Source organism: Dendropsophus ebraccatus, chromosome 4, assembly GCF_027789765.1.
Source record: "Dendropsophus ebraccatus isolate aDenEbr1 chromosome 4, aDenEbr1.pat, whole genome shotgun sequence".
NCBI classification, from domain to species: Eukaryota; Metazoa; Chordata; class Amphibia; order Anura; family Hylidae; genus Dendropsophus; species Dendropsophus ebraccatus.
The window spans coordinates 35,016,899-35,040,719 of NC_091457.1; the positions used below are offsets into that span (position 1 = coordinate 35,016,899).

The window sequence follows — 23,821 nt, forward strand, 5'->3', positions numbered from 1 at the left end:
TCCCTGGTAGCCTAGTCAGCCCCCCCGTCATGTCCCTGGTAGCCTAGTTAACTCCCCAGTCATGTCCCTGGTAGCATAGTTAACCCCCCAGTCATGTCCCTGGTAGCCTAGTCAGCCCCCCGTCATGTCCCTGGTAGCCTAGTTAACCCCCCAGTCATGTCCCTGGTAGCCTAGTTAAGCCCCTCAGTCATGTCCCTGGTGGCCTTCTTAACCCCCTCAGTCATGTCCCTGGTGGCCTAGTTAACCCCTCAGTCATGTCCCTGTGGCCTAGTTAACCCCCCAGTCATGTCCCTGGTGGCCTAGTTAACCCCCCAGTCATGTCCCTGGTGGCCTAGTTAACCCCTCAGTCATGTCTCTGGTGGCCTAGTTAACCCCCCAGTCATGTCCCTGGTGGCCTTCTTAACCCACTCAGTCATGTCCCTGGTGGCCTTCTTAACCCCCTCAGTCATGTCCCTGGTGGCCTAGTTAACCCCCCAGTCAGGTCCCTGGTGGCCTTCTTAACCTCCCAGTCAGGTCCCTGGTGGCCTTCTTAACCCCCCAGTCATGTCCCTGGTAGCCTAATTACCCCCCCCCCCCCCACACCCAATGATGCCTTTGGTAGGCCTAGTTAATCCCCCCAGTCATGTCCCTGCTAGCCTAGTTAATCCCCCCAGTTATGTCCCTGCTAGCCTAGTTAATACCCCCAGTCATGTCCCTGGTAGCCTAGTTAAGCCCCTCTGTGATGTCCGTGGTAGCCTAGTTTAGCCCCTCAGTCATGTCCCTGGTAGCCTAGATAACCCCCCATTCATGTCCCTGGTAGCCTAGGCCCTAGTCAGCCCCCCCGTCATGTCCCTGGTAGCCTAGTTAACCCCCCAGTCATGTCCCTGGTAGCATAGTTAACCCCCAGTCATGTCCCTGGTAGCCTAGTCAGCCCCCCGTCATGTCCCTGGTAGCCTAGTTAACCCCCCAGTCATGTCCCTGGTAGCCTAGTTAACCCCCCAGTCATGTCCCTGGTAGCCTAGTTAACCCCCCAGTCATGTCCCTGGTAGCCTAGTTAACCCCCCAGTCATGTCCCTGGTAGCCTAGTCAGCCCCCCGTCATGTCCCTGGTAGCCTAATTAACCCCCCAGTCATGTCCCTGGTAGCATAGTTAACCCCCCAGTCATGTCCCTGGTAGCCTAGTTAAGCCCCTCAGTCATGTCCCTGGTGGCCTTCTTAACCCCCTCAGTCATGTCCCTGGTGGCCTAGTTAACCCCCCAGTCATGTCCCTGGTGGCCTAGTTAACCCCCCAGTCATGTCCCTGGTGGCCTAGTTAACCCCCCAGTCATGTCCCTGGTGGCCTTCTTAACCCCCTCAGTCATGTCCCTGGTGGCCTTCTTAACCCCCTCAGTCATGTCCCTGGTGGCCTAGTTAACCCCCCAGTCAGGTCCCTGATGGCCTTCTTAACCTCCCAGTCAGGTCCCTGGTGGCCTTCTTAACCTCCCAGTCAGGTCCCTGGTGGCCTTCTTAACCCCCCAGTCAGGTTCCCGGTGGCCTTCTTAACCCCCCAGTCAGGTCCCTGTTGGCCTTCTTAACCCCCCAGTCAGGTCCCTGTTGGCCTTCTTAACCCCCCATCCCCCCCCAGTCATGTCCCTGGTGGCCTACTTAATCCCCAGTGCCTGCCCCAAATAAAAAAAAAATAAACATCCCACTCACCTTTCCTCCTCTCCCACGCTATCCAGGTCCAGGTCCAGCGCATGTCACAGGGGTGCCGCGGGCCGCATCCGGAGGTGTCAGGGGCCGGATGCGGCCCGCGGGCCGGAGGTTCCCCACCCCTGATCTAGATAATACTGACAGGGATCCAGTAAGCAGAGACATGGATTGCTGTGTGAATAATCATTAAATTGAAGAGCTATTTAGGGTACGTTCACACTTACCGGATCCGCAGCAGATTTTATTTAAATAACTGAACACAGCATCAAATCTGCTGCGGATCTGCTGCAAATCTGCTGCGGATCCTGTAGGTGTGAACGCACCCTTAAAGTGAATTGTTAGATAAGGACAACCCTTGTCTATATGCTGTGTTGGAGTAAATGGACATCAAAGAGAGGTTCGATAAGCCGTGATATGTAAAATATTGACATCAGGTCTGCTCTGCCAAGCAGCACGTCAGTTTAGTGGAGTTCTTTTTACGTTGTCACTATCACGTTGTCACTAATATCCATTAGTCCCATAGATTTATTAGTTAGCTCTGACAACAGTCTACAGTAGTGTCCCCTACCTACCATACCTTTACTTTCAAAAGTTTTTTAGAAGCCTGGTAACAATGATTTTCACTCTTTTACCGCTATTAGGCTAGGTTCACACAACGTCAAAATTAATGAAAAGGCGGCCGATTTTCATATTTAAAAAAATGGGCGTTTTTGCCGCGATTTAACTGACTGCAATGCCATTGCATTGAAGTCAATGGGAAGGCGGACGTCCAATGCGCACAATGCATTAAATAACGGACGTTTTTACCGCGGACGTCAAAATAATGAACATGATCATTATTTTCGGACGTTTTTTGCAAACAGCGGACGTCTTTTATTAGTTGTTCACACACAGTTTTTCTTTTTCTACCATTCTTTCTCCATTTTTAACTTTTCAATTAGGCAACACCCAAAGAGCAATTAGTAATCCCAAACTAGAATAATGTACAAACACCAGTTATTGCACTAAGGGGAGGCAAGACAGCTAAAAAATCCGTTATTTTAGATTCAAAATAACGGGCGTCAAAAAAAGTCATTCAGTGACTCACAGGTGACGTCGTCTATGATCTGAAGCGTCACTTTCCTTTTCCTCTCCATCTGGCCCAGGCCTCCATGATGATTTCTTCCAGCTACAATTCATCTCTTGTGAACCTGCCAGACAAACATCTTCGGCTCCGCACTTTTACAACAACTTCCATTGTCATGTGCAGTAAATTCAGTAGGTATGTGGGTTGCCCCCTGTATGTAGGATCCCCTGCTGTGCCCCCATATAGTAATAATGTCTCCTGCTGTACCCCCATATAGTAATAATGTCTCCTGCTGTACCCCCATATAATAATAATGCCCCTCTGCTCCCCCTCATAGTAATAATCCCCTTTGCTTTCCCCAGAGTAATAATCCCCCTTGTGCTGTTCCCAAAATATAATCCCACTTGTGCAGTGTCCATAGTAATATCCCCCCTGTGCTCCCCCCATAGTAATAATCCCCCCTGTGCAGTCTCCATAGTAATACCCCCCTGTGCTCCCCCATAGTAATATCCCCCTGTGCTCCTCCATAGTAATAATGCCCCTGTGCTCCCCCATAGTAGTAATCCCCCCTGTGTTCAACCCCATAGTAATAATCCCCTCTGTGCTCCCCCATATTAATAATGCCCCTGTGCAGTCCCCATAGTAATAATCCCCCTGTGCTCTGCTCCCCCATAGTAATAATCCCTCCTGTGCTCCTTCCCATTGTAATAATCCCCCTGTGCCCCCCCTATACTAATAATCACCCCTGTGCTCCCTGCCATAGTAATAATCCCCCCTGTGCGGCACCCTCATAGTAATAATCCCCTCTGTGCCCCCCATACTCATAATCCCCCCTGTGCTCCCTCCATAGTAATGATCCCCCTGTGCTCCCCCCTATACTAATAATCCCCCTGTGCTCCCCCCATAGTAATAATCCCCCTGTGCTCCCCCATAGTAATAATCCACCCTGTGCTCCCCCATAGTAATAATCCCCCCTGTTCTCCACCATTATAATAATCCCCCCATGCGCTCCCCCCATTGTAATAATCCCCCCATGCTTTGTCCACATGGAAATATGCCAACCCCCCCGCGCTGTGCTCCATTTCAGTTTGTCAGAAGTACTAATCAAAGGACAGCATTGCATCATGGCACTTGCCCCTCCTGCTATGACAGTGGATAAAGTGGATCAGTATACTACAAGATATTTAGAAGGGGTTAATGATGCACTTGGTTTGCAAAGTACTATATGAGCAGAAAGTAAAGAAACAGTATCACTGCAGAGAGGAAGAGGAACTGTTGCTGCTTCTAATGATGTTAATTATGTGAACACACCTGCAGACTAGAGCAAGGAAGGGTAGATTACATTCAGGAGGCAGCACTGGCTACATACAGCAGTAGGTACACTGGTATTTACACAGAAAAAACACCTGCCCGCAATTTTATGTTTAAAACAACAGTGACCATTTAAGGCCCGATGACTAATATTTATGAAGCCCCATGTTCTATTAATAATAACAATATTGCCCCCCCCCCCCTCGGGTACCAGATAGAACTACTATATCTGCACCCTCTTTTAGCTACAGCCCTGAATTAGAGTACATGTCACCCACAGGAATGCACTTAGAATTTCTTCAGTTATGTATACTCATTATCAATAATTGTAAAATATACTACCTTTTCTATGTTTATGTCCAGTAGACCAACATATACATTCGCAAAAGAGACCAAATATATTCTCTAGTAGCCTATGTTGAGTCTGTTAAAGTCTAGGGTTGTGGTATACGTTGTGATTAAAGATGAGCGAACCTGGAGCATGCTCTAGTCGATCCGAACCCGAACTCTCGGCATTTGATTAGCGGTGGCTGCTGAAGTTGGATAAAGCCCTAAGGCTATGTGGAAATCATGAATATAGTCATTGGCTGTATCTATGTTTTCCAGACAACCTTAGAGTTTTATCCAAGTTCAGCAGCCCCCGCTAATCAAATACCGAACGTTCGGGTTTGGATCGACTCGAACCCGAACCCGGTTTGCTCATCTCTAGTTGCGATGCCACGACAGAGCCCCAAAATGTGATGTGAACAGATGTTCTGTAGTTCCTATTCACTATTTTTCACTATTTACTAGTTTCTAATGTATGTGTCATTCCTACTCTCTCAGTCAACTGGCTGGTACAGCAGCTGAGGCTTCTTGGCAAGGCAGCTTGGCATGTACATACAACACAGGGCCTGGCTTTCGCACAGCTGGACCGTATAGTGGCAGGTAAGATTTTCTTTGCTCTCTTCATTCTCATACTTTATACTTAGCTACTATGTTTTTATTTCTGTCACTTGTAGGCTAGTTTCACACACCGTCATTTTTTGGTTATTTGACGGCTGTCTTTTTGGACGTCCGTCATTTTAAAGGGAACCAATCACGCCGAAAATCCATCTTAAGATGAGGAAACATGCTGGCACATCACCCAGCACGTTTCCTAAACATCCCCCTGTAACCTCCGTGCCCCCCTCCATCAGTCAGTAATCTTACTTTGAAGAAGTCCCACACTGTATGTAAATTTCTGGCAAGTAGTCAAGGTGGGCGGATTTAGTCAAGGTGGGCAGAATCAGTCACAGGTCCTGGGCGTCTGTAATAGCTGTAATCACGCCCAGAGGGGCGTGCTTGAGGTCTGCCTTCCATCCACGTGACCCGGCGGCTTGCGTTTCACGTTGGTGGCGTGCTGACGTCATCCGCACGCAGCGTCGCCAATTTCCTCCGGGTCACGTGGATGGAAGGCAGACCTCAAGCACGCCCCTCTGGGCGTGATTACAGCTATTGCAGACGCCCAGGACCTGTGACTGATTCTGCCCACCTTGACTAAATCCGCCCACCGTGACTACTTGCCAGAAATTTACATACAGCGCAGGACTTCTTCAACGTAAGATTACTGACTGATGGAGGGGGGCACGGAGGCTACAGGGGGATGTTTAGGAAGCGTGCTGGGTGATGTGCCAGCACGTTTCCTTATCTTAAGATGGATTTTCGGCGTGATTGGTTCCCTTTAAGGCGAAATAACAGCCGTTATTTTTAAATCATGGAGGTCATTTCAAAATAATGGCAGTTATTTGGCCTCAAAACGATGGACATCCAAAAAGATGTCAAAGATGGTCACATGACAGAAAAAAAGACTCTGTGTGAACCTAGCCATATAGTGTTGATATATGCCACAGTGCTGTTTAGAGATTATGACCTTGCAATCCCTTTCCCCAAATAGGATTGTAATTTAATTTTCCTGTTTCAGAAATAAATTAGGGTGAAGAATATTTTTGTTTCTTTTTACTTTTGATGACAATGATTCCCTTATTTTCAATTAGATTGGTGCAATTGGTAGTTAACATGTGAACCCATATTTGGACATATATATATATATATATATATATATATATATATATATATATATACAGTATGTGATTTAAATCCATCCTTCTTCCATCAGTGATGTCGAGGTCAATGTATATAATTATGCAGAAGTTAAATCTTCAGCAAATGTGATGGGCATTATTAGAGGAAGCGTGGAGCCTGGTAAGAAAAAAACATATATATTTATGTAGCTATTTATATATATTTAAGAGGAGCTGTGGAACCACAAGGCTGGAGTATATGTTACTTCTTAGAACTTAGACTATACACTGGTGTAAACTGTCCATAGCAACCAATTACAGCTCAGCTTTCACCTCTTGTTAAATGAAAGACGAGCTGTGATTGGTTGCTGTGGGTTGTCAGAGATCCTTTGATAAATTTGGGCCTTAGAGTACATTTTACATGGACTACATAGCTGATGTATTGAGCTCACGTCTACTAAGGCAGATATATCATCAGAGACTTCACCTATTTTTCGCTATATAAGGCGCATCTGATGATAAGACGCATCCAGGTTTTAGAGGGGAAAATCGGGGGAAAAAATTTTGGACCAAAAAATGGGCAGAAAATTTTTCAAATTTCACATAAAATAACAGTGGCTGCAAATGGGTACGCTACCAGGATTAGGTATAGTAACAGGAGCGAAGATCAGGTACACTTATTAGTGATAGGTCCCTGGCAACAAGATGTTGACCCCAATTTAAAGTGATACTGTCACCCGCTTTCTAAACGAGCCTAAATTCTGCAGTTTTGATACCTTACTTTATATTAGATTTCTTGGTGCTTGGTCCAGTGAAAAATGCTTTTTATCATTTGGATTGAGCCACCGGGGCGGGGCTTCACGGCCACAGTGCCACTTGGTCCCACCCACATTGGCGCTGTAGACGCCGCCCCTATGTAACATCATTGTTGCATAGGCCCCCCTCCATGGCCATTTGAATGGCCCGGCCTAGAGGTCTAAGCTCCACCTCCTATAGGACGGCTCATTCCAATGGCCATTGAGGGGCGGAGCCTATATGTCATGGAGGGGGTGGGGCCTACTGTACAGATTTTAAACATAATTTTCACTTAATTCGCACCAAAATCTGCAAGATTCGGTGCAGATTTTCTTCTCTGGGCTTTGGCAAGCAAATGCTGCAGATACAATACCAATAATTTATGTAAAACTGAAGAGATCTCTGATTGTCACTGTAGCTCATGTCTTTTTATAAATATTTTGTACGCTTCCAGATAGGTATATATTATATGGCAATCACAGAGACAGCTGGGTCCATGGAGCAATAGATCCCAGCAGTGGTACCGCAGTCATGCTGGAGATTACGAGGATTCTTGGGACCAAAGTCAAAGCAGGTACATGACCTCTTACATCCTGTAATCCTTCATTGTTGTATACCTCCTTCATGCTTACCAGTACCTAGAGCTATATATTGCTGCAGATAACTTGCCATTGCTTATTGGTTGTTCATGTAAGTATAATCTGATAATTGAGATTTATAATGTACGATAACCAAGAATTTCATGATGTTATGTGGACATTGAGGGAACATGTATGATCTGGTATCTGGTTATTACCAGGTCTAGCATGGCTGATAAGTGCTCATAAGTTCCTAAATCATCCTCTTATGTCAAGTTATTGATTGTTAATAGGCAAATGGCGTCCACGTCGAACCATCATTTTTGGAAGCTGGGGAGCAGAGGAATTCGGTTTAATTGGATCGACAGAATTTGCAGAGGTAAAATCATTCTACCTGGTAGTAATAGTAAAGTCCATTAAGACTATATTACATACAAAGGATCAGTCTACATTATCTACTTAGTGCTAAAAAAAGGATCAGGCAGTTGAAATCCAACATGTTCGATTTTTCTATCCAATTTGGCTGACTTTTTACCTAGCTATTAGTGGTCAAGTCTGCAAAATTATGAAATGATCTATTGTTAAATTCAAGTTTTCAACTTTTTCAAAAAAAATGTGAGATGTTTTTACAAATGTTCCATTTTACTATTTAGGGTTCTCTACACTGTGCCAAGAATGCGTTTGTATTGCTTCTTGGCCTGCACAGTATCTCAGGCCGTGCAGATGTTATGCTTTGTAAAGGTAGTTTCATAAAAAAGAAGCAATTAGCTTGATTCTTTCTCTACAAGATGCTGGAAGTGACGTCACTGATTCTACCTTGCATATTCATTAGACCAGTGCTTCTCAATTCCAGTCCTCAGGCCTCACCAACAGGTCATGTTTTGAGGCTATCCCATACAAAGAGCAGCTGTGATAATACCTGATGCACTGAGTATAATTATATCACCTGTGAAATACTAAAGGGGTAATCCAGTGCTACAAAAACATGGCCACTTTCTTTTAGAGACAACACGACTCTTGTCTCCAGTTCAGGTGCGGTTTGCAATTAAGCTCCATTCACTTAAATGGAACTGTGCAGCAAATCCCCCGCTCAAGCAGGAGACAAGAGAGGTGCTGTTTCTGGAAGAAAGAGGCCATGTTTTTGAAGCACTGGATAACCCCTTTAGTATTTCACAGGTGATATAATTATACTCAGTGCATCAGGTATTATTACAGCTGTTCTTTGTATGGAACATGACCTGTTGGTGAGGCCTTAGGACTGGAATTGAGAAGCACTGCATTAGGCGGTGTCATAAGCGGGAAAGGTAAGAGGTGCACTGGGGGAACTGGGACCACCTCCGGTGAACCAGACAAGGTCCTTAGCATTTAGAGAATTTCAGGCATATTTTAGGAACCAAATCTTGAGCTTTCAAAAGCGGGACATCCCTGGATTCAGCGCCGCAGTGCCAATCTAAACATACTAGAAACTTCATATGTGCAAGGTCAGGGCTAGATTCGCTTTAATCTTTCCTGTAGGTGAAGGAAAGCCTAGCTGCTATACTTTGTTACATTTTCTGTACTAAAGGTCTGTTCACAGTAAATCAGGCAGAAATCCGCGCCTGTTTCAGGGTGCCATAGCCTGTCTATGGCAGGGCAGACGTGCCTCCGCTGCCACCGCTCTCTGCTTGAAGAATTGACATGTCAATTCTTTGAGCGGAGAGTGGCGGCAGTGGAGGCGCGCAAGCCCTCCGATACACAGGCTATGGCACACTGAGGCAGGCTGGATTCCGCCGCAGAGAGTTCTGCGGATTTCCGCCTGATTTAGTGTGAACTAGCCCTTACAGTTTCTCTCTCTTCCTTTCCCATATAGGACTATTACAGTAAACTAAGAGACAGGACTGCGGCATATATCAATGTGGACATTTCTGTGTTTGGTAAGGTCCAATAAAGTAAAAGTTATACATTGTTAAATTGTTGATATATTGCAACAATAAAAATGAAAGATGGCACTCACCAACTTGGCGTTTATTCATCCGGCTTTATTAAACATACAAGGATCGGGGGGGAAGAAGTCGGGTGACCTCAGTTTCGCGGCAGGACAGAACTTTGTCTAACCCTAGACAAAGAAGTGTTCTGCAGTGAAATTGTGGTCACCTGACTTCTTCCTTCCCAATAAAAAAAATATTTTTTACCTTCCATCAGAGGTATGCTTTCCCGATGTATACCCCCAACAGAAGGTTGCAAGGTATGCCCATATAGTGGCATGTCACCAATAGGGAAAATGTACTGTATATGGCACACTATGTTGTTTCGTATAGAAAACAGAAAAAAACGCACTATATACGTTTCCAATAAATTCTCACTTCCGGGACCTCCACTCCGTCCCACACATTCAACATCTCAGGAATAATAGTGAGAAAAAAATAGTTTGGTGTATCACCACCTGTACCTTAGCCCCTCCGGACAGCCGTCCTTTTGTATCTCCGGACTCTTTAAGCGAAAGAAATCCCCGAAGTCTGGTCATCAATCCATAACCTTATTTTATTTAGGGTGCTGGTACAAACAATGCTCACAAGGCTGTTTCATTCACTCAGCGTCCACCTGTTGTCTTGCGGACGTTTCGGAGGATAAGCTCCTCCTTCCTCATGCGCAAGGACGTAACGGGTGGGAGTTCAATATATGAGAAAAAGCATTAACTCTTTATAGCACATAACATTTACCAATTCATTTTTGCAATTCATATACCACTCGCATGATCCTTTCTGCAGAGCTTGTACACCAACATTCCACAAGATGAGGGTATGGCGTGTGTCAGAGAGCAGCTTTGCAAGAATGCAACATTGGATAACAAAATGATTGGTTTTTTGTTGGGACTTTTGGATCTCGTTCTATCCAAAAATTATTTCAGATTTGACGATGAATATTTTTTGCAACGGCATGGAGTTTCCATGGGCTCATCGGTGGCTCCTAGCCTTGCAAATATTTTTATGCATAATTTTGAAGAATCATTCGTAGTGCACAACCTGCCGGAGTCGTCCACATGGATGCGCTATGTGGACGATGTCTGCCTGTTGTGGACAGAGAGTGAACAAAAGTTACAGGAGTTTGTGAATGGTATTAATTCATGTCATCCATCGATTAAGTTTTCATTGGAGTATGATAAGGATGTTATTCACTTCCTTGATGTTGAGGTTAGAAAGAAAGATGAGAAATTTGAGACCACACTCTACTCTAAACCAACTGATAAAAATAACATGCTACACAGAACTAGTCAACATGCTCCACATGTGTTCAAAAGTTTGCCTAAATCTCAATATGTTAGGGCTAGGAGGATTTCTAGCTCCTTAGGAGAATATAATAAAAATGCAAGAAAGTTAACTAGAAAATTTATAGAGAGGGGTTATAAAAACATGAACTTGAGAAGACGTGTAGGGAGGTTGGACAGATGAGTAGAAGTGAGGTACGTAAAAGAAAGAAAAAGAAAGAGAGAAGGGAAATTAAGATGATGTACAGTATGACCTACGATAGACATTCCAGACTTATCAGACAATCAGTGTTAAAGCATTGGGGTTTACTGAGCAGTGATCCGAAGTATGGGTCACTATTCAGAGAGAAACCCATTTTTGGCTATAGGAAAAATAAATCCTTGGCGAATAAACTAGTCAGAAGTGATATCAGGTAGACAGACATTCATGGCGGCTGCCAGGAAGGGTACCTTTGCATGTATGAAGTGCCAACATTGTAATAGCATAATAAAAGGTGGCGAGTTTTCTCACCCCACGCAAGGTAAAAAATACGTAATTAAAGGTTTTCATACATGCAATGATACCAATGTGATCTACCTACTTAAATGCCCTTGTGGCATGGGGTATATTGGTCAAACTAGCAGACAGATCAAGGTTCGTTTAAACGAACATAAGTCAGCTATCAGAAGATTTAATGTTGTAAAGGATAAGAAAGATGAAGGAAAGGGTGAGTTTGGCGAGACTACGGTCGCACGCCATTTTTTTGAATATAGACACAATATTTGTGATTTAAGGTGGCAAGTTATAGAACAACTTGAGGTTAGTAACAGCAGTGAGGAGAACCGCAGACGGTTACTCCAACGAGAGGTGTATTGGATCACAGAGCTTGAGACATTGAGTCCTAAAGGACTGAATGAAACTTGCAGCTTTCGAGTGTTTCTATAAATGTATTAAAATATGGTTCTCCTTCAGAAAGGATCATGCGAGTGGTATATGAATTGCAAAAATGAATTGGTAAATGTTATGTGCTATAAAGAGTTAATGCTTTTTCTCATATATTGAACTCCCACCCGTTACGTCCTTGCGCATGAGGAAGGAGGAGCTTATCCTCCGAAACGTCCGCAAGACAACAGGTGGACGCTGGGTGAATGAAACAGCCTTGTGAGCATTGTTTGTACCAGCACCCTAAATAAAATAAGGTTATGGATTGATGACCAGACTTCGGGGATTTCTTTCGCTTAAAGAGTCTGGAGATACAAAAGGACGGCTGTCCGGAGGGGCTAAGGTACAGGTGGTGATACACCAAACTATTTTTTTCTCACTATTATTCCTGAGACACTATGTTGTTTGACAAAAGAAATATTCCATAGGACTATATGCCAGCAAAGGGTTTACAATGTCTCAGGTGAAGGATTACAAGACTAGGCTTCTTTGTATTGTCAGGTTATGGTGCTATATGAGGATCTTTAGATTAAAAGAACATTCATTAGAAAAAACATGGATTTTAGTTCACTTTACTGACAGTGTTATAAAAATTTCTCTCTCTATACAGCAAATGCAACACTAAGCGCTTCTTCCACACCAGTCGTTCAAAATGTTATTTTCACTGCTGCAAAACAGGTAAAGTAACAGGTTATCTAATATAGGATTTGTTGAACTAGCATGAAATGCACAGAAAAGAATATTTGGAAGTCTCTTATATATTCAGATGTGTGAAGATAGACTGTAGTAACCATCATGGTTTATGTTCACACAGTTGCAATGGGATGTTTTTTATATACGTCATTTAACGGCAACAGGCGGACATATTTTGACATTAAATAATGTTCATTCTCATGCTCTACCATTAAATGACGATTGTCCAGAACAAAACACGTCATTTTGAGGGTGTGTGAACATAGCTTTAGGCTTTATTCCGACTTTCCATGCTTCAAGGACAACACAGACATGAAAGGCCTGTAGTGGTATACCCCCCTGTACAGCAGCATCTCCAATATGATGCTGGGATTGGGGAAACTGTATGAATATGCACAGCACTGTAATGAAGCAGCTGTGCGTTTGTGTCATTACATCACACTTATTGTTGGGGGGGAAAAAAAGAACATTTATTATATACTGTACAGTAGTTGTCATCACAAACCAGCATAACCAGATGCTAACTGACAGATGTCATTGGAGTGCAGTGTCAGGCCACCTTAAAGCAACTGTGTACCCACAATCTGCCGCCTCCATACTGCTTGTACCATCAGATAGCTGCTTTTAAATACAAGATCTGTCCTGTGGTCCGTTCGGCAGGTTATTGCTCTAAAAAGCAACTTTTAAACTTGCAGCCCTGTGTCAAATTGGTGTGGCCTAGAGTATGAATGCCCTAGGATTGAAACGCCCCTCCATCTCTCCTCCCTGCCCTCTTTATCATTAGGAATGCCCCTGGCAGGATTTTTCCTGTTCATCACTTGTCTGAACAGTGCACAGGTGCCTTAACAATCCAGCTCATGTGCAGTGTTCACACAGGTGATGAATAAGAGAAATTGTTCTAGGGGCATTCCTAACGATGGAAGGCGGGGAGGAGGGACAGATGGGTGTCGCAATCCTAGGGCATGGGTACTCTAGGCCACGCCAATTTGACACCGGACTGCAAGTTTAATAGTTGTTATTTAGGAAAATAACTGCATCACCTGCTGAGCAGACCCCAGGACAGATCTTGGATTAAAAGCAGCTATCCGAAGGTACAAGTGGTTTGGGGGGGTTGGGGGGGGGGCAGATTGTGGGTACAGAGTCGCTTTAATGAGAAAATGACTGATTGTTTAAATAAAGTTTTTATATTAAGAATAGTTTTAAAGAATTTTTGCTGACATTTTTCAAATTTTCAATTTTTCTATCCATGTTATAAAATAATCCTGAATAATCCTTGCAGTTCTCACCACTGGGGCCAAAACTAAGCTGAGACTTCCTGTTTTGTCTGTAGTGATAAGAGGAGACTGCTGTAAAGTGATCTGTACAGCATTACAGCGACACATGACACCAGTAGATAGAGGAGACAATAGCATCTCCCTGTGGAATTACCTCTTCAAAGGTCACAGAGCACGCTCAGTATTGTTTTACATACATCTCAAGGGGGCAGACTGTCTATTGTGGTATTATGTCCATGAGTCTTGCTGTATAGCATGCCACTAATTACTGTTAAAACAGTTCAGGCAAGATGGCAGCCCCCACAACAATGTACAAAAAGGTACATTAGAATAAAAGAACAACTTTTAGTATCTGACTCTAATCGGTAAAAAAAAAAATTGGGTGACACATTCCCTTTAAGCATCTTTTACTCTTTGCAATCCTTTCTCCGTCATGGATTAGAACATGTTACTCATCTTGAAAAAAAAAGAAAAAGATATGGTTTCAATGGATTTTTCTTGATCAGCAGATACATAAGTACAGTGGTGCCTTGGATTATGAGCATAATTCGTTACGGGACCGTGCTTGTAATCCAAATCCACTCTTAAACCAAAGCAAATTGTCCCATAAGAAATCACTGATATGCGGACAATTGGTTTCACACCCCAAAAATAATGATTTTATGAGTTACTCTACATTATAATCAATCAGCATATGGAGTATAATGTATAGTAAGTGCATAAACCTGAAAATACAGCAGCAGTTTCTAGGTACAGGATGGAGCTGCAGATCCCCATAATGCAGTAGTGTAGTACAACAGGCTAGACTAGAGAAGCAGGGCTGCTGTCAGAGGTCTGTGTGGTCACATGACAGCAATGTTCAGCATGGACCAATCAGGAAGTGAGAATCACAGAGCTGTGCTAAAGGACAGTGAAACTTTTCTCTACAGCAGTGTTAATGGCTGAGTGTGAGTGCAGGCACATTAGAGCAGCCGTTTGTATAGCTGAGTGTAAGTGGAGGCACATTATAGCAGGAATGGAGAGGATAGGAAACACAAGGGCTGACAGAAACTGCAGGGAGCATTAAGGAATGAGCAGGGCATATAATGGCACAGTATAGCAGCACTCTCTGTCCTGGGAGAGAGGGGTTACAGCTATGAGAAGCTTACCTCCACAGTCCTGTCCCCTGATGCAAGCCCCAGCCTGAAGTGGATCTGCCATGATTTGGAAGGTGAGGGAGACTTCCTGGGTCAGAGTACAGTGCTGTAGACCCCGCTATGCAGACCATGCCCCTCCCAACCAGTACAGGGAGCTCTTTAACTAAAGCAATGCTCTTACACCAAGTTACAATTTTGAAAAACTGTGAACCTTTCTGGCAAAACGCTCTCAATCCAATTTACTCTTAAACGAAGGTACCACTGTATATCAAACCTTACAGGCCACACTATAAAACAAGTAGTTAATATGGTTTGGAAATGTAATGTTATAGACTACCATATGAGGTACGACCATCAGACTGTGACCAGGTGAGGATGTGTATAATATATAGTTAGAAAGTTAGTCATGACGTGTGAGCCTTGACCATGACCAGAAGAAATTATTACCATAGCTGCTCCATTGCTGTTTCTATTGCTTCCTTAGGGGCCTATTCCACGGGAGCGATAATCGGCCGAATCGGCCCGATTCCCTATCAGCCGATGATCGTGTCATCGGCTGATCGTTCATTTAGGTTTAAACCTAAAATCATCGTTCACCACCCGCGCATCGCTGCGGTGGAATAGCGGTGAGCGGGGGCGACCGACGATTCAAGCAGAGCAGCATACATTACCTGCAGGGCTTCTCCTGCACTCCGTCTTCCTTCCCCGGGTCCCGCATGCAGCATCAGCTCTGGAGCGGCCTGACTGAGCTGGCAGACCGCTCAGCCAATCACTGGCCGGGAACGCCGCAGTGATTGGCTGAGCGGTCTGACAGCTCAGTCAGGCCGCTCCGAAGCTGATGCTGCACGCGGGACAGGTAATGTATGCTGCAAGGGCTGCAGTCTGGGGCCGTGGAATAGGCCCAGTAAACGAGCGCCGATCTAGCAGATCGGCGCTCCTTTACATTGTTGCTCGGCCTGTGGAATAGGGCCCTTACTAACTACTCCCTTCTATGATCTTCATAGGTAACTACACCCATCAGCACTTCACTAAGTGTCTATGACAACTGGATCCGTTACTTCAATCGCACCAGTTCTATCTATGGAGGACTGGTACCACGGTAAGTACAATACTTAGCGCATCTATGACTCTATTCACACTTATGTTCTTTTGCATCAGGTTTCTACATTATGTTCAGTTTTTCCATCAGACATGTCAGTATTTTTGTCTGCTGTGTTTTTGCTGCCATCAAAAGGCTGTAATGTCAAAGGATTCCATTACAGCCACCGCAACATCTCATGTACACATAAACCAGAATGCTGTTGGGCAGGGAGTATGGACCTACAGGGCCACTATCAGGAATTTAGAGGAATTACACAACCAAAGTATATAGGCCCATACTTCCCAGTTTGATCTCATCCGTATCAGTTATCTGAAGCTTGCCACTACAACAGGGTCAACTCTTTGGCAATGTTCTTATTTTTTAGATTTTCTTAATATCTTTAAAAGTAAATGGGTTTACAGATGGAACCATGATATAAACCATGGGTTAAACAGACAGGTTTTATGATATCCATCCCTTTGAAATTGGATACTGGCAGCTAGTTACACCTATGCTTTCACCGTCACAGCTATTTAAGATGTTTTGCAGTTAAAGGGGTTGTCCAGCAAAAAGATTTTTTCTTTCAAATCAACTGGTGTTAGAAATTTATATAGAGTTGTAATTTACTTCTATTTAAAAATCTAAAGTCTTTCAGTACTTATCAGCTGATGTATGTCCTGCTGGAAGTTGTGTGCTCTTCTCAGTCTTCTCTCTGCTTCCACCTCTGTCTGTGAACTGTCCAAAGCAGATGCAAATCCCCATAGAAAACCTCTCCTGCTTTGGACAGTTCCTGGCACAGACAGAGGTGGCAGCAGAGAGCACTGTGTCAGACTGGGAAAGAATTAGAATGAATACACCCCCTCCTGCAGGACAAACAGCAGCTGATAAGTACTGGAAGACTTAAGATTTTTAGAAAGAAGTAAATTATATGCCTCCTTTTATGTAGCCAGATACCTCCCCCAATGTAGCCAGATACCTCCCCCAATGTAGCTAGATACCTTCCCCATGTAGCTAGATACCTCCTTATTGCAGCCAAATATGTCCTCATGTAGCCAGATACCTCCTCATTTAGTCAGATACCTCCCCATGTTTCCTTCTCCATCTGGCCCAGACCACCATGATGATTTCTTGCAGCTACAATTAATCTCTGTTATAGATAAACTGACAGACAAAAAACTTAGGCTCCTGACTTTTCCTTTAACTTCCCTCACATTTTCCTACCTATAGGCTCCCATACAGTTAAAGGGGGTTAGGAGGAGAGAGAGGGAAAGAGGAAGTAATGGGGAGAGGACAAGAGAGGGGGTGAGGGGGGAGAGAGGAGGAGGGAAAGAGGATGTGATGGGGGAGAGAGGAGGTAAAGGGGGTGAGGAGGAGAGAAGAGGGAAAGAGGAGGTAATGGGGAGAGGACAAGAGAGGGGGTGAGGGGGGAGAGAGGAGGGAAGGGGGGGAGAGGAGAGGGGGGTAAAGGGGAGTGAGGGGGAGAGAGGAATAAAGGAGTTGATGGGGAGAGAGAAGGAGAGAGAGGTGAGGGGGGAGAGAGGGGTAGTAAAGGGGGGAGAGAGGAGGAGGAAAAGAGGTGATGAGGGAGAGGTGGAGAGAGGGGAGGTAAAGGGGGAGAGGAAAAGAGAGGAGGTGGAGAGAAGGAGGGAGGGATCAGTTAGAAGGGTAGAGAGTAGGTGATGGGGTGAGAGAAAGGAGGTGATGGGGAGAGAGGAGATGGTAGGGGTAGAGATGAGATGATGGACGTAGAGAGGAGGTGGAAGGGGTAGAGAGAAGATGATGGGGGTAGAGAGGAGATGATGAGGAGAGAGGAGGTGGAAGTGGTAGAGAGGGTGAGAGACAATGCAATGGGGGGGGGGGGGTGGATTTGGCGTGGGGGGAGGGGGATGTGCTATTCTGAGAGGGGTCTGGCCAGATCAGCGGGGGTCAAGAGAGGACCTTACCCTAGTTGTCCTATAAAACATAAATACAATTGGTAATTTTACATTTGTAAAAGTCTGTACATGCTATATTATCTCCATTTTTCCTTACAGAGTGGGTTCACTTGGTGCAGGCAGTGACTACGCTCCATTCATCCACTATTTGGGCATTAGTTCCATGGACCTCTCATACACCTATGACAGGGTAACTGACCCACCTTGAACTGCCCCCCATCTCATTTCTGCATCCTAGCATGGTTTTTCCTCTCATTCCTAGTCCCCACCATGCCTCTCCTCCCTATTCCTGGGGAAAACAAGCTGATCGCTGGGGGTACGACTACCTAGACACGCACCAATGCCGAGAACCGGGACGCAATTGTCCTAAAAAAATGGAATGATCAGCCTGCCTGTTCAGCCACCGCTCTATTCATTCTCAACAGGGCTGTGGAAGCCTTCCGAGCATTGACGAGTTCGGCAGCACCATAGAGATAGAATGGAGCGCGGCTCTAGTAGCACAGTCATGCTGAGTGCTCCATTTATTGTGAGGCCATTGTGTCCCCATTCTCGGGATAAAAACCTCACATGGAAGTACCCCTTTAGGTTTAAGTGTGCAATCTTAAAGGGGTAGTGCGGTGCTACACATTTACTCACTAAATAATACACATTACAAAGTTATACAAGTTGTTTAAGTGAATGGCCCCCTTCCCCGTGTTCCCCCCACCCCCAGAAGTGTGGTGCATTATACTCACATAGTCCCTGCCGACCCCAGCCGCCATCTTGTGTCGAACACATAATCTTCAGGAGGCCGGCCGGACCGCGCCAGCCCTTCCTACTGCCGCCCCCCTCTTGCGCGTCATCAGCTGCTCAGCCGCGATTGGCTGAGCATAGGTATGCTCAGCCAATTGCAGCTGAGCAGCTCATGACGTGCTGGAGAGGGGCTGGCATGAGGGACTGCTGGAGAGGTCCGTCCGGCCTCCTGAAGATGACGCGATCGACCCAAGATGGCGGCCGGGGTCGACAGGGATTCGGTGAGTATAATGCACCACACTTCCGGGGGTGGGGGGAACATGGGGAAGGGGGCCATTCACTTAAATAACACACATTACAAAGTTGTATAACTTTGTAATGTGTGTTATTTAGTGAATAAATGTGTAGCACTGCACTACCCCTTTAATACCCTCGTTTATTTTCAGATCCCGATATTCTGTTTGTTCCGATTTTTCCCAGGTGGTTGTGAATGTGAGGGCTGTGTGTTTGCTATGGGTGCTTTGCTTTCTCTTTACACTTGTACCTGTCTGGAGGATTAGTTTTATACTGTAGAAGCTCTGAATGGGATGAAAAAGAATATAACATCCTGCTGTGAGGATGAGTGTGATCTTTGCAGTCATGTAGTCCTGGTGAATGATGTAGTTCTCTTTTCTTTACTCCTCAGAGCAAGACATCTGCCCGTATCTATCCAGCTTATCACACTGCATTTGATACATTTGATTATACAGATCGATATATTGATCCAGGTAACAATTCCATCTCCATACCATGTCATAGTCAGATACTTATCATGTAATGACTTGTTAATGTAAATATTGTAGCTTATGAATGAGACCTAAGTGAATAGGAACATGCCTCACTTCTCCTCTGTTTTGGCATATAGCATGTTTTTCAAAATTGGTACAGTGGTGCCCTGGATTACGATCATAATTTGTTCCAGGACTGTGTTTGTAATCCAAATCCACTCTTAAACCAAAGCAAATTTTCCATGCAAATCACTGATAAGCAGTTCCATAATTGGTTCCACACCCCAAAAATAATGATTTATTTTAAATTCTGAATAACATGTAGAACAGATGAAACAAACAATGAGAAACAGCTGAAAATGGGATATTATAAGTTACTGTACTGTATAGCAATCAGCATGTGGAGTATAATGTATAGTAAGTGCAGAAACCTGAAAACACAGCAGCAGATTGTAGTTAAAGGATGGAGATGCAGATCCCCATAATGCAGTAGTGTAGTACAACAGGCTAGACTAGAGAAGCAGGGCTGCTGTCAGAGGTCTGTGTGGTCACATGACAGCAATGGGAAAGGGGTGTGTGTTTAGCATGGACCAATCAGGAAGTGAGAATCACAGAGCTGTGCAGGAGGACAGAGACAGAAACTTTATATACAGCAGTTTGAATGGCTGAGTGCAAACACATTATAGCAGCAGTGTGTATAGCTGAGTGTAAGTGCAGGCACATTATAGCAGGAATGGAGAGGATAGGAAACACAAGGACTGACAGAGACTGCAGGGAGAATGAAGGAATGAGCAGGGCATATGTGGGCACAGTATAGCGACACTCTCTGTCCGGGGAGAGAGGGGTTACAGCTATGAAGAGATAACTTCCCTGTCCCCTGATGTAAGCCCCAGCCTGAAGTGGATCTGCCATGATTTGAAAGGTGAGGGAGACTTTCTGGGTCAGATTACAGGGGTGTAGACCACCCTGTGCAGGCCATGCCCCTTCCCCACTCCCGCTCTCGGCCAGTCTTAAACCAAGTTACAATTTTTAAAAACTGCAAACCGCTCTTAAACCAAGTTACTCTTAAACCAAGGTACCACTGTATTATGCTATAACCAGAATGGGGAGGGGGAGTTTAACGGTATAAACCCACACACTGTATACGCAGCAGATACGCAACAAATACGCAGCAGATTTGTTGGTACAGATTTGATGCTGTGTTCAGTTATTTAGATCTAATCTGCTGCGAGTTTGCTGCGTATCGCAGCAGTAAATACTCTGCATATACGGTGTGTGGGTTTATACCCTAAAAGTGGTTAAGGGGGTTATTCAGCAAAAATCTTTTTCTTACAAATCTACTGGTTTCAGAAAGATATATAGATTTGTAATTTACTTCTCTTTAAAAATCTCAGGTCTACCTGTACTTAACAGCTGCTTTTTGTCCTGCAGGAAGTGTTGTTTTCTTTCCAGACTGACACAGTGCTCTCTGCTGACATCTCCTTCTGAGACAGGAACTGTCCAAAGCAGGAGAGGTTTTCTATGGGGATTTGCTACTGATCGGGACAGTTCCTGTCATGGACAGAGGTGACAGCAGAGAGCACTGTGTTAGACTGGAAAGAAAACACCACTTCCTGCAGGACATACAGCAGCTGATAAGTACAGGAAGACATGAGATTTTTAAAGAGAAGTAAATTACAACTCTATATAACTTTCTGAAACCAGTCGATTTTAAAGAAAAAGATTTTCGCTGGATAACTCCTTTAAGGGGTTTTTCTTCGTGTATGTTTTCCTTTCAGCGAAAAGATCCAAAATGACAGAAGGGAAAATTTATATTTCTTGCTTTTAATGGCTCCACATCTGCCTTATGCAAATCAATATTTTTTTTCCTTTTCTTTTCTTTTTAGGATTTACCAGTCACCAGACAGTGGCCCGCACAGCGGGTAATATTCTGTTGCGACTCGCAGATAGTCTCATCCTTCCACTTGTGCCTAGAGATTATGCAGAAACACTGGACAACTACTACAACACTGCTGAAATCGAGTTTTCTCCCCGGCTGTCAGCTAAAAACATATCTCTAGGTAATTGGAGCAAACTAGTATTTATGTTAAAATTAGCAGCAAATATGTATAGAGCTCTGGAGGTGACTGCCAATACTGTATGTGCACACTAGATTCATTCACTAAAAGCGCTTGGCACCCGATCTAGGAAATATTAAAGCATCATAAATCAGGCATGTCAAAATTTACTATTCGCAGTAGGTCTCACATCTGAGACCTTCTGTGATCACAAAATACAGACAGGGAAATGTCCAGGAGTGCATGTCTCTCCATGGCTGTCAATCAAATCTGGCTCTTTCACTTCATTACAGTCTATGGAATGACAAAGTCAGATGTTCAACCAGTCGGGTAGTGGAGTGCACTGCTACAATCTCATCCAGACTGTAACTCAGGATCATATGGGGCCTCAGCAGTGAGACCCGATGTGATAAGTAACTTTTGACATGTCTAATGACAGTTTAAAAGGTACAACAAAAGGCATGAAAAATAGCAGTGAAGCACAGTACTATGTGCTTTGCTCCTCAGAGTACAAGAGCAGGAAGTAAGTCCTTGTACTTCTACTCGTTTCATGCCATGGAAAGTACATACCACGCCATCAATCCTGTTGATAGTGGCTACACCTGGAACCAACGCTTATGATGATATTTGTTTCTGAGGTTAAAGGGGTTGTCCAGCAAAAAAACTTTTTCTTTCCAATAGGGATGGTCCAAACCTGCCGAGATTCGGGTTCGTACGAACCCGAATGCTCGGCATCAGATTCCCGCTGTCTGCCCGCTCCGTGCAGCGGGTGGATACAGCGGGAGGACAGCCTGGAAAACTGGGATACAGCCTATGGTTATGGCTGTATCCCAGTTTTCCAGGCGGTCCTTCCGCTGTATCCACCCTCTCCACGGAGCAGGCAGACAGCGGGAATCATTTCCGAGGGTTCGGGTTCGTACAAACCCGAGACGAACCAGGTTGAACCAGGTTCGGACCATCCCTACTTTCCAATAAACTGGTGTCAGAAAGTTATATAGATTTTTAATTTACTTCTATTTAAAAATCTTAAGTCTTCCCATATATATTAGCTACTATATGTCATGCAGGAAATGTTATTTTCTTTTCTGGACATACAGCAGTTTATAAGTACTGGAAGACTTGAGATTTTTTTTAAATAGAAGTAAATTACAAATCAATATGACTTTCTGAAACCAGTAGATTTGAAAGAAAAAAAATGTTGGATAAGCCCTTTAAGGTATATGACCACCATAACTGCTCCCACAGGGCTTGTCAGCCATCTTTCCTGGATTAACAGTTACTCTGCCTTGTAATCTACCAATAGTGTTTGCTTCCTTTCTTACCTGTTCTTCAGTCATACTGTATATTGACTAACTACAATTTGAAGACAACTGGTATTAAAACAATATGTCTGTGTTTCAGTACCACTAAGGGACGCAGTTACAAGGTTCAAGAAATTTTCTGAGGAGCTCTACAAGACAATTTCTGAGCTAAAAAATACAGAAGAGACGTAAGTTGCATGTACCATCAATTCTAGGTTATACAGCGTGTTCTATTTTAATTGATAATTCTAACTGATCTTAAGGGCCCTATTTAACGGGCCGAGCAACAATGTAAACGAGCGCTGATTTGCTAGATCGGTGCTCGTTTACTGGGCCTATTCCACGGCCCCGACGATCGTGAAACAAGGGCTGCAAGGACATTGTTACCGATGTCCTTGCAGCCCTTTTTTTATACATTACCTGTCCGGGCTGCAGGTCTTCTTCTCCTGGTCCCGCGTGGCAACTTGGGCTTCAGAGCGGAGCTGTCTGAACTGACAGACCGCTCAGCCAATCACTGTCCGCGGCGTCTCCGGCCAGTGATTGGCTGAGCGGTCTGTAAGTTCAGACAGCCCCACTCAGAAGCCGATGCTGCCGCGCTGGACCGGGAGAAGAGAAGACCTGCAGCCCGGACAGGTAATGTATGGTTCTGCTAAAATTGTTGGTCGTCGCCGCGCACCGCTATTCAACCGTAGCGATGAGCTGGTGGCGAACGACGATTTTAGATCGGAACCTAAATGAACGATCAGCCGATGACACAATCATCGGCTGATCGTTCTCTCTATTCCACAAAGCAAAAATCGTCCGAATGGGGCCGATTCGGCTGATTATCGCTCCTGTGGAATAGGGCCCTTAGGCTGTATTCCCACGTGCCGTGTTCCTCACAGAACATGGACGAGGAATGCCTGTAAAGGAGTCTCCCCTGCCCGGACAGCATCTGAGAAGATGCTGAGAGCGGGGGAGAACTGTACTCATATGTGCCACGCTGTAATGAATCAGCCGCACGTGGTGCTGTCATAACAGTGCAACACATATCTGTACAGTTCTCCCCCGCTCTCAGCATCTTCTCAGATGCTGTCCGGGCAGGGGAGACTCCGTTACAGGCTTACCTCGTCCGTTTTCTGTGAGGAACACGGAACGTAGGAATACAGGCTTACAGGGGTATTCTGATGTGCCACAATGCTTTCTTCTTTTATATGCTAGTAGTGTATTCCAGCCTCA

The 23,821-nt window shown here is 44.7% G+C and overlaps 1 protein-coding gene across 1 annotated transcript in view; it reads left to right on the plus strand.

Annotated features, from left to right (window-relative positions):
• Positions 1–23,821, plus strand: part of NAALADL1 (N-acetylated alpha-linked acidic dipeptidase like 1) — a 38,503-nt gene that overhangs the window by 12,824 nt on the left and 1,858 nt on the right. Inside the window, exons 7-17 of the mRNA XM_069965506.1 lie at positions 4,873–4,974; positions 6,185–6,270; positions 7,339–7,458; positions 7,756–7,841; positions 9,312–9,375; positions 12,239–12,306; positions 15,736–15,830; positions 17,846–17,936; positions 19,164–19,245; positions 21,132–21,305; positions 22,704–22,791. Of these exons, the coding sequence (XP_069821607.1) occupies positions 4,873–4,974; positions 6,185–6,270; positions 7,339–7,458; positions 7,756–7,841; positions 9,312–9,375; positions 12,239–12,306; positions 15,736–15,830; positions 17,846–17,936; positions 19,164–19,245; positions 21,132–21,305; positions 22,704–22,791 (1,056 nt within the window). The remainder of the gene's footprint in view (positions 1–4,872; positions 4,975–6,184; positions 6,271–7,338; positions 7,459–7,755; positions 7,842–9,311; positions 9,376–12,238; positions 12,307–15,735; positions 15,831–17,845; positions 17,937–19,163; positions 19,246–21,131; positions 21,306–22,703; positions 22,792–23,821) is intronic.